The 11173-nt window shown below is 47.3% G+C and overlaps 1 protein-coding gene across 1 annotated transcript; it reads right to left on the bottom strand.

Moving 5' to 3' along the window:
* Positions 1–9646: 9646 nt before the first annotated feature.
* DFJ58DRAFT_378494 (uncharacterized protein) lies at positions 9647–10950 on the bottom strand. Its single transcript, XM_041380110.1, has 4 exons — positions 10909–10950; positions 10550–10854; positions 10359–10498; positions 9647–10305 (listed from the first exon to the last, which is right to left on the bottom strand). Exons 2-4 carry the CDS (start codon positions 10783–10785, stop codon positions 9863–9865), a joined length of 819 nt encoding a protein of 272 aa, XP_041234864.1. The 5' UTR covers positions 10786–10854; positions 10909–10950; the 3' UTR covers positions 9647–9862.
* Positions 10951–11173: the final 223 nt, after the last annotated feature.

Raw genomic sequence — 11173 nt, 5'->3', positions numbered from 1 at the left:
CGCTGGATGCGGACCAAGAAGAATGTTAAACCGGAGATCACTTGGTCTCAGTTGCGGCGCCGGTTTACTCCTGGTTTTGAAACACTCTTGGATGAAGGAGTGGAGAACGGCTGGTATGATAGTGATAACACCCTTCAGGTGTAAGTGACTTCGGGCCTGGCTTTCCACCATTTCGACTTTGCTCACAGTGGTGTATTTAGCATGATCTTCCGCTGGATTTTTATTCCATGGCTTCAGTGTGAGCTAGATAGGTATCAGGACCGCGTTAATAACACCCTCAAGAGGCCAGATCGTAACAAGGTATTTGATTGTTTGATAGTAGTCATTTACATTTGTTTAGCGCTTACAATCTAGGTGCTTCCACACGGTGTACCTAATCTAATATACGAGTCTCCAGAAGATTTCGGGGCCTTGAACTTTAAGGTGCGCTTCATTCAAATACTACTTGAACCACGTTCACACTAACTGGCTTATTATTCTAGGTAACAGTCAAACAAGACGATATAGACTATGTCCGCCGTCTCTATGTGAACCCTGATCATCCGGTCTTCGATTTGGTTCCCCGAGCCCTCAACAACTTCATTCAAGGCTGTTATGAAGACCTAGGCCGCCCTCCAATCACTCGTCAGTCTGTATGGACGGTCTACTTAGATTTGTATGATTCGATGCAGCGCTCTGTGCAGGTGCCAGCTGTTGTCAGGTCTCTTACAGATGGCACTGACCCGGATGAAGAGCCTTTGCCTCTCCTCGAAAACCAAAATGACCTTTTTTTTCATGAGGATACTGATGGTGCTTACTATATGGGTGGCATTCACGGCGGACAAGGTCTTGGTACGTTTTCTCTGTTTGAATCAAGTTTGCACTAAATTACCGCACATTAGATGCATCTGATCATCACCGGCTGGATGAACTGGCTGAGTTGGACGAACCAGGTGCACACTTACTGCCTACAGCCCCAATCATAGAGGAAGAGGCATTAGTTATTGCGGGATTCTCTGATGAGGAGGACAACGATGAAACATTTGATTGGTGACTTAACTTAGTGTAGAGTTTGTCTTTTTGTGTTAGTTGAACTAGCAGTGACCCATGGCTACACCCCTCAGTCGTGTTTAAAATTTGCACAATTTGCAATGAACAACAGTCCCCGACTCTATGAAGTAGGGAGGGTTTTGTCGGACGCAAACGGTCAATTGTCTGTAAATCAGTTGCAGCTTACGTGTATTGAATGAAAAACCGTCCGTCGTGACACGCGTACTTGATTTCCACGTTCAACTCGCAACAACTCTGGAATGCAAGGGCATCAACAAATGTATTGGGCCATGCCCCCTTGCGTGATGTATATGTGGACGATAGAGAGGGGAGCGTGAATCCACCTCAGTCAGCCCGGGGCAAAACGGCCAAACCGAGCGTCGTGGGTGGAGGAGGTGAGGAGTTCAAATGTGGACATGGGGGAGGGTGGGGGTGAAACCACCTCGCTCAACCCGGGGCAAAACGGCCAAACCGAGCATTGCGGGTGGCCCAGGAGAGAGGTCCAACGGGCACGCAATGGGATAGAAGGCAGGGGTAACTCACCATCAAAAAATGCGACCATCTCGGGGTGACACAATGGCCAAGCTTGGGGCACAGCATGAGGAGCGCTTGCTCACTGAACTTGTGAAGGGAGGGTAAAGCTAAAAAGTCGTAATCATACTTGCTAACAAATGCAGTGGCAATTGAGAAGTATGTGAATGGTCCTTGACAACAGTCCACATACAAGATTCAGATAGAATAAAAGGTGGAGGTCGTATATCGAAGGTACAAGCATGTACAGCATATAGAAAACAAAACCAAGCAGAGTCGGGGACTGGCGGCATGGCCGCCGCTACGATATATAGATGACACTAGAGGTGCACGGAGTCCCTGCATCACACCTGCCCATATGAGTGTGGTCACGCTATGTAACGGAGCGCGGCAGTCCTGTCTTCCATAATGGGTGGAGATCACCGAGACTAATAGGTTCATCCAAACTGGTTGCTAGTTTGGCCCACTCCCCAGTCTCCCACTCGTCGTTGGAGTGATAGTTACTGGCTCGTATTAAGACATCAAACTTTCATTTGCTTTCCAATCCACACCAGCCCCTCCACTGAAGCTCACACAGATCGATATAACGAAAGATCATCGAGCTATATATACTCCTGCCAGGTCGAAAGTGCTCTCCTTCGTCGTCGCCTCCATTTCGATGGCAAATGGTAAGTATATGGATGTATCGTATCGTTCATTATCGAGTTTGGCGTGCATCTTTCCTTAGGTTTCTTATTTGACAGGTCGACACGCTCTCTCGGCGTGACTGTTATACGGAAATGGGTTTTTCACCAAAAAATTTGGTGATGAGGTCCAAACGCCCATGGCACGGACAAACCCACTACTGACATAGCGGGAATACTAGTACTATCACCAGTGACCGCCTACAACATACTTCATGCTCGTACTCACCCCAAAGTTTGAGTGTCGTGACGAGCATTGCCATTCCGCCGCATACCGACTGCTATTGTGTAAGCATCCGAGTGACCCACTGCGTCTCGGTTCCCTTTAATCACGCTTCTCAAACATTGCAAACGTGTTGAAATTCCTGGCGGTAGGGGTGTTTCCATTTTCCTGTCGTGTGACTTCTTTTGATTGCCTGTTTCCTTCCTCAGTTCTCGAATAATATCGTTGTGGCTTGTACATCCACGAATCTCATGATTCAGACGTGAGTCTCCCGCCTGTTCTTGGTTGAGATTCTCACTCACGACGCTCAAGATGGACCGTTTGGAAAAATAGTCGTTTTGTTTGTGGTTCATGCGCTCGCTACCCTAGGTCACTGGTTCACATTGATGTTTGGTACGCACCCCAGCATTCCGTACACGCGCCACCGACCCTGGCCTGCCATATCCTCGAAAAAACAGGCCTCAAAAGAAACACCAAAATCTCATCATCATCTCCCTCTTCCGAATCATGCGGATCCGTAATCGTGTGAAACCCACATATTCAGCTGCTTCGGCGATGTACAGTGAGTCCTGTCGTCCCGTCTTAAAAACGCGGGGGGGTACTTGAATGATCATTGATGTTTAGCTACGATATTTGACTTCTATACTTCTCAAATTAGTAATCTTTGGCCCATTGGCGCTCGTCATCGTCTCCCTTCACAATCATTCGTACGCCAAGGCATCATCCTCTATTTCATCGTGTTTCTCAGTGGTGTCGTTCCGTTTGTGCGTTCTTTTGTTTTCTTTGTCGTGTTCGTGTTTGTACTGAGATGTGGTCTAGATGTTTCGCGGCTGAACCTTAATTGTGAGTGGACTGCCATGTGTACGAGGTAGTATTGATTGATTGGTTGATGGGATGATATAAGATGTCATGAATGTGTTTTTTACTTGCCTGGTATGTTCCTGTCAATATTCGTTCTTTTCTTGGGTGCGCCCATTGAGGGGACTTGTAGCGACTTGTATCATATACAACTCCCCTCCCCTTCCACACCCACCTCACACTCACTCACCTCTGCACAGGTTGATAGCATCAGGTTATGCGGTGATTCCAACATTTACTACACCTCCCACATGCCATAGGTAAACCATCCATTCTATTCTATCCTTGCGCGGTCTCACGCGGTGCTTCTTAGAACTCCCGTGAGAGGTCCGCTAGAAGGTTCCCAGACGACAGTGGAGAAACTGAACCTGCCGATCGCGACTCGTGTCGATTTGTCTCAGGAATTCGAACATGGTGATGCAGTTTTTTTTAGTTTGGTTGAGGAGATGATGGTATTAGATTCGCTCGGGTGGAGTACTTACTGCGTTGCAAAGTCTTGTACCAACCGAGTCTAATATTTGAGGCATCCCAAAAAACCAATACCCGACATTCCGCACCTCCAAATAAATTAAAGTAAGGAAGACTTAAGCACATACGACTGTATGTGTGTACATATATATATATAGCCAACCGTAACTGATGAGTGACGAGTTGAAGTGAGGTATGATATGATACATGCGTCGACGGAGCGATGCGCGTGCTATGCTGGAGATGTGTTGGAACTTGGGGTCCGAGTTATAAATATATGACGGGTGGTAGAAAGAATGAGGCGGTGGCGGTAGGGAGAGAGGATGAAGCACCTACGGGAATGGATGTCCGCTGTCCTATAGTAAAAGGAATAAACGAAAAAGGAGCGTTGTCGTAATCGAATGAGATAAACAAGCACGGGAATCCAATGTCCAGTCTGTAATGAGGGAGAAAGGAAAAAAGGAAAAGGCGAGATAGTACTAGTCCAAGTGATGAGGGGACGACAGGCCTGAGAACGATCATGTGGGGAACGATCCGAGCCACTCCGCTCTACCTCCTAGCCGGGGAGATAAAGTCCGACTCACAGACAGCGCGAAGGGCTCTTTTGTCTCTGACCATTTCCCTGCCCTAGTCCATCGCTCCCAGCCAGCAAGTGAGCATATTCACAGCTCATTCCTAAAGGTTGTGAAGACGAGTGAAGAGTCGGCAAGTGCTAATATAGGCATCGTGAATTTCTTCCTTGGTGGAACCTACGGGCTTCATGGGGTCCATCCAATGACTTCATCTGCATCGTTCCCACCTCCAGCGGAGAAGGTGCAGCAGATAGGGTTAGTTCTGAGGATGATGTGCAGCGTGCGTGGAAATTTGATACTGGGCTCGACATCTGATCGCGCATAGACCTATGCATACGCGGGAAATAGGAATCCTCAACAGAAGAACCATCCACATCCGGATCAACATCCAAGTTCAGAATAAAGCCTTCTTCTGGATACTCGCGCGAATGGCCGTATTCCAGTCCGGGACTTGTATTGCCAGGAGATTCTGGTGGACTGCTTGAGGCGAGGGAGGCGGTTGTGAGAGAGGGAGTAGAGAATTCAGTATCGGATGCGAAGAGGGAGCAGTCTGTGTCTGGTTCTGGATCTGAGAAGGGGTAGTCTTGGGTTGGATTGGTTGGACTAGCTGTGGTGTTGTCCAAAAGAGGGACGACAGCAAAGCGTTTTGGGGGAGGTAGGTTGCTTTGTATTGGGGGGAGAGGAGACGATGTTGTGCGTTGTGGAGGGAGAGGGAGGTGGGTGGGGACTGCAATGTTGTGCGGTCTAAGCTCTGTTGGTTTATGGGATTGCCTCGGTGGAGACGCGAATAAGATGGAATTTGGGTGAAGGTCGAGTGCTGTATAGCCCGTTTAGGTGGTGGTGACATTTGTGGGCGAAGCTGATACTGTTGTTGGATTTAGTGGGAGGAGTGGAATTGGGACGTTGCGAAGGAAAACGCCAGAGTAGGGCTTGGACGAAAGAGGGTCATGGCTCTGCTGAGCGCGAGGTAGAGAACGTTGAATCATCTTGAGCTCGAGTACGTCGCTAGTCAAAGTCAGGTCAGTATATAGAAATGGACTAACTCGTGGTGACTGACTCGTATGATAGGCGTATGTGATATTTCCATAGGCGTTCGATACTCCCATTCATCAGCTTGAAGACTTGTTCAGTGCCTCCTCGCAAAATGCCACATGTTTCTTGCAAGTGCCATCGTCTGTGTCAGAGTACACGGTGCATGGAGTAGCAGAGCCAGATGAGAAGAGACTTTAAAACAGACTTCATTCTTGGTAGAGAAGGTCTACAAGTTGATGGATCGTCAGCAGTGGTTGGTAATGGCTCATCGACGTCGCTCATAGTAAAATATTTGAACTGATGGCACAAAAGGCCAGACTTTCTTCTTTCAAGCCTATCGGGGCATGCACGGAAACGGATGATCCCGTGATCTGATCCGAGGCCACTCCAGACCACACCGCGCGTCTCACTGCCAGCCAACAACTACCACAGAATATCCCGCTCCACCCCAGTCCATGCTTTTGCCATTGGTTTTCTATTCCAGGATACTCCATGACCATCCAACGAGTCATCCACTCTCACACTCACATCTCCCGAACACTACCGAAACCAAACCTTCCAACGAAACTTTTCATTCACATCTATTCATTCAAAAATAGAATCAGGCCATGGCTTCGAATTACTTGCGTGGCTTTTGCCAATATCAATCGTACTTCTCGGTACCGTTGGTCGGACAGTGGATTTACTGTTACTCAATCTTCTAGTGAGTATCCAGGTCTAGTTCAGGCACCTCCTCGCACTATCCATTCTTGCACCACATAGCTCACCAACCCCATAATTTACTGTGGACCGCAAACACATCTCTCAGTTGAGACCGTCGACTTGGCTTGGACCCACCGGTGGCCGGCCCCCTACCTGGTTTCGACTCACTCGGACGTCCCTGACAAGGCCAGCGCGGATGCCACACCCCCGCGTCATAGCATTTGCCAGGGTGGCGTTCCATACTTCTATAATGGTGGCTGTCTCATAATTCTACCAGTGTTTGACCTGATTTTTTGCCTTCATATAGTTGTGAACATTCCATCCTTCTCCCACCAGAGATTTACTCATACTTTCCGTAAGTAGCTCACTCGTATACGTGTCATCCACCATCATTAATCATCCTTTGCCAGATCGGAAACCCAGGGGAAACCCCTGGTATTCGTTATCAATACAACGAAACGTCAATGACCAGGCGATGGGATCCTGACGTAACACTAATGTGATTCGATGGACTTGAAGAATGAGAACGCAGAACTATTAATATATTGAAGCTCGAATGCAGCACGCTGCAACAACGATACGAAACGCCTGTGCGACAACGCACACCTATCACCGGTACTTACAATAGCGAGGAACAGCTGTGTAAGTCCGCTTACTCGGATGTTACACGCTGGCGTTTTGTATCAAGCAGCTTCGATTTCACATCTAGGTCGGAAGTTGGTCATGTCCTTGATCTTTTCTGGGCCTGGCACGGCATGCTGGCAGCTGGGATTTGTCCCATTTATGGAGGGGCCGTTATGCAGCGACGACAAGGATGACGATGGCCGCTAATAATATGACGGACATCGATCCCCGACTATCGACTGGGAAACTCACCAAGATGAAAATCACATTTACCACAGAGTCGGATTGAAGCTTGAACCCCGAATCCAACGCCGATGCTGACGAGCACATATAACTAACACTCTGTCGTTGATCAGGAAATTACCTAGCAAAGCTGGAAGGAGATCGTCCGGATTTATCGTACCCCGCACGTCTACGGTCTAGGAGCAGAGTCCACATTTCGTATACTTCCCCGGATCGGAGACCTCAGATGTGATGCGAAAGAAGGTGAACGACCATGTGCTAGTGCTGAATGGAGAAACCGCGCAACATTGCAGCGTATATTATTCCCAGCTGAGTAGCTTAGTATCCGGTTACTGATGTAGACGCTGGTGACTCAACAGGAGCAGTATCGGTATGAATGATTCATATCCTGGTCGGAACTTCCAAGTGGGTTTCGTCTAAACTTGAACATGGGCCAATGAAACCTATCCTATCTAACCTATTCCTATTCCTGTTTCCAAAGGGTCACCATGTAACAACGATAACAACGATAACAACGATAGCCAGTTATAATATGGTCATTGATGACCTACTATACGTCCGTGAATTCGCAAGGTCACCAACTTGAAGCTCAGGATCTTGCGTTGAGAGTCCGGACTCAGGATTCCAACGAGGATGCACACCGCTCAAAACTCGGCAGTTGGAAATCCGGGTCACCTGGGAGGGCAGGAAGCCTAAGGAGATCATCCGGATATATCATACCTCACGTCTACAGCCGAAGAGCGGACGTCATACATCTCGAACCCCCAGATTGGAAATACGTCAGGTGTTGATGCGAGGAAACGTGGATGGTTGTGAATGGAGGTGCAGAACAAGCCTTATGACTTACCGGCGGTAACAGTCAACCGATAACGTGGTTCTCGAGTACCCCTTCATACGGCCCCGGGACTCGGTAGGCTTTTGTTTGTTAACCGTTAAAAATTGGATTATGATGCTGCATACCTGAGTCTCTTGCAGAAAGTTTGTGGGTTTTCTTTTCCTTTTCCGACCTTCATCATCGATGACATCCATTATCCATCATCCAAAGTTCTTCTGTGGATCGTCGCTCGCTCATGACAAGCCCAGGATTTCAAAGCTGACAAGTTTGCTTATCCTACGTATGTCGTCTCTTGAATTCAAGTTTTCCAGTCTATGTGTGGACATCGCATATGGACTAGAAGACTCGAGTACAAGGTACTAGTACTAGTATATCTAAGTAAAAAATTACGATGGGAGACTGGGATCTCCCTCTAGGACGTCAATGAGTCGATCATTTCTATCAAGTCTGCCGTTCATTCCTGATTCCTGATTCCAACACCGCTCCATACATCCCCGGGAGGCTTTACTATTAACACCCACGAGTCCTGTCAGAGTTTGTGGGTTTCTTTTCCTTTTCTGACGTGCATGCAAACCTTGAAAAAAATGTTTCAAACCTTGTACTAGTCTTCTCTTAGTCATCTTCCTTTCTTCCGTCGCTCGCTCAAGACAGGCTCACAATCTCAGAGCTGTTGGGTTTGCTTATCCTGCGTATGTTGTGTCTTGAGTTCGAGTATTCCAGTCGATATGAACTATATTGCATGTGGATCGGAAGACTCGAACTCAAGGTACTAATACTAGTTTATCCAGGTAAAAAAAATCACGATGAGAGGCTGGTCACTGGTACTCGATTGAGGGATATAGCATTTGTTTGGTATTAGAGACAAACTTTGTCCTTCATCGTTACCTTCCGCAGTGGAAGACGTCAATGAGTCGATCATTGAGGTGTGTTTTTATCGAGTATCTATGTGCTGTTCAATCCTTCCTTCTGGCATGTAGGTCATCACCATCGTGCCTTGCTGCAGAAATGTATGCGCCACCCGGTACTGTGTCAGTTAGTCTCCGGACGTCATACATCCCCAGATTAGATGCCCCTCAAATGCCAATGCGAAGGAGCAGTGCGCGGCAGTAGCGGTAGGGGCCGCTGGTACGACAGCACGTACTATAAATAGTTGGGTAAGTGACCGCTTACTCGGATATTGACGTCGGCGTTTCAACGATTGCGTTGATAATGGTCGAAACGAATGATGATGATGATTCTTATACAGGACCGTAGGTTTCATCTAAACATGGCACGCTGGAACCTATTCCTAGAGGGTCACCGTCATGCAACAACAACGGCGCTAGTGGTTATCGACCCTCGCTATACTTCCATGAACTCGATCGCTGACTCGGAAACTCACCAAGATCACATCTTGGATTGGGAAGACTTGGTTTGTTCCGACGAGGACGCATACCACTCAAAATTTGATCTTTGATCAGGACAGGCAGTGCAGGAAGGATGACGTCCTGACTCGGCTCTGTCGTACCCTGCACGTCTACAGAGCGGAGTCCGAACATCATACTTCCCGAATCCCCAGATCGGATATCCCGGATTGATGGGAACGACCCTCTTGGATGTGGTGTAATTAGTAATGAAAGTTGCAGAGTAACTACCTGTGCATCATTATAATATTAACAGGTGGTAACATGCCTGTCGTGGCGCCCAATTTGAGGTTGATTGTGGAGAATTTCCCTACTCTTAATAGAGAGCAATATGCTGAGATTGCTTGGGCACACTCCATTTATATTTCTTCGGCTGATCGTAAGGATCATGTCCGTGATTTGCTTCGCTTACACGTATGTGATGCGTTTTGTATATCTCAAGCTATTGTGTTTAAGCTTCTCCCTCAGTCTTTCCAACTAAGACTGAGGTGAGCATACTTATTACGACTCTACATATATACATCCTGACTAGCGATACTTGTTCTTTCTTCTTCGTTTCTAGGTATACGCTTGTCGTAGTTGAGTCTTTCCAACTAAGACTGAGTTCTTGTCTTCTTCTTCGTTCTAGTCCGAGCCTCTTCACTCCTCAAGAATCGGATCTACATATCCACTGTGATGACGGGATGCCGGACGTATGTAACGCATGTATATGACGGGATGCCGGATGTTATACATGACTGGACGTAGTTCTCTCTTGAGGTTCTTGAGGTCACGGAAGACCTGGCGAATAAGCTGTTCAAGCTTCCCAAATTTGTCTGGCTCGTTGAAAGTAAGATGAAGATCCAAGACAGAAGACAATTCTGGTTGTGATTCGGACGCTCGCAAACCTTCGTTGCCACTTTTTTGGTTGGAAAATTTGTAGTAAAGATCCCGGGCGATTGATTCGACGAATGTGGTCGAGGGAACTGTTCTAAGATGTTTTTCCCCCGCTCACTGCTGCTGAAAGCGGGCGCAGGAGTGACAGTCAAGCCCAGAGTTCCAATGCAATTACCAGCGACTGGACCACAATCAGTGGGTTTGTGTTTCATCTTAAGTTCGAGCCCTATACCTCCCACCTTCATGATCAAAGATTGTGGTCACATGTATGCTACTCACTTTGTTCGTAAACAGCGTACGCTGTCAGACTTCGAAAGTTGAAAAACCACTCCCCCACAATCATGCCAGGTTTTAAGGGCTTCTTTCCCGAAGTTGAAAGCAAAACCCGAAGTCGACAGCGGTCATCTGCCTCGGCAAGGCTGAAAATAAAAGGTTTAAACATTGTGCTTATGAGGTCTATCGTGACGTACATCGCCATATTGCCAAATTCCACTCGCGAATGATCGACATGTGTAATCTGTTGAATAGAAGATACTTGTTTGGATTTTTCCGATATTATCTCCAGGCAAACCCAAATTTTTGCGTCGTATTGGATTAGAATTTCGTCGATTACGGTCTCGATAATAATCAACGTCTCCACCAGAAAAAAATAGATCCAAAGATAGATCTTGATGCAAGTGCACGTGAACAACCGTTGTCTAGGCATTGCACTTCAGGTGGACGTACGTGCCAGGTGAAATGCACCTAAATCATAATTCGATAACCAACGGCTACACTGGAACCCAGTCAGACACTGTGATACTGAGCCCAAATCGAGATAAAAGCTTACATCCGCCAAGATGCCTAAAACTCCTGGATCCACATTCTGGAAATGCTGTCCTTGAGATGGTCCTGAATTCACCAGGAAGACTGCAGTTCGGACACGGGAAATCGATATGCACTGTCAGAAGTCGGACCACACCTATGGACTAGCACATCAGATCTAGAATCTAGAGGTTTTCCAGATAAATCTGCAAGTGCCGCTACGATGTAATAAACCTGGAGGGGGGAACAGACTGATGGGATCAAAATATAGGATGATCATTTGTTCTGCA

This window comes from Suillus subalutaceus (genome assembly GCF_016647625.1).
Source record: "Suillus subalutaceus strain FC151 chromosome Unknown DFJ58scaffold_519, whole genome shotgun sequence".
Taxonomy (NCBI): Eukaryota; Fungi; Basidiomycota; class Agaricomycetes; order Boletales; family Suillaceae; genus Suillus; species Suillus subalutaceus.
The sequence above is the reverse complement of the archived record's forward strand: the minus strand, read 5'-3'. Positions and strand labels throughout refer to the sequence as shown.

What these genes read in the sequence shown, in the direction of transcription:
- DFJ58DRAFT_378494 (XM_041380110.1), bottom strand. Translation starts at nt 10,785, where the DNA reads ATGCCTAGACAACGGTTGTTCACGTGCACTTGCATCAAGATCTATCTT. An exon ending in GAATTTGGCAATATGGCGAT is followed by an intron (nt 10,499 to 10,549) that starts GTACGTCACGAT and finishes TTTTATTTTCAG; the next exon opens with CCTTGCCGAGGCAGATGACC. An exon ending in GTACGCTGTTTACGAACAAA is followed by an intron (nt 10,306 to 10,358) that starts GTGAGTAGCATA and finishes TGGGAGGTATAG; the next exon opens with GGCTCGAACTTAAGATGAAA.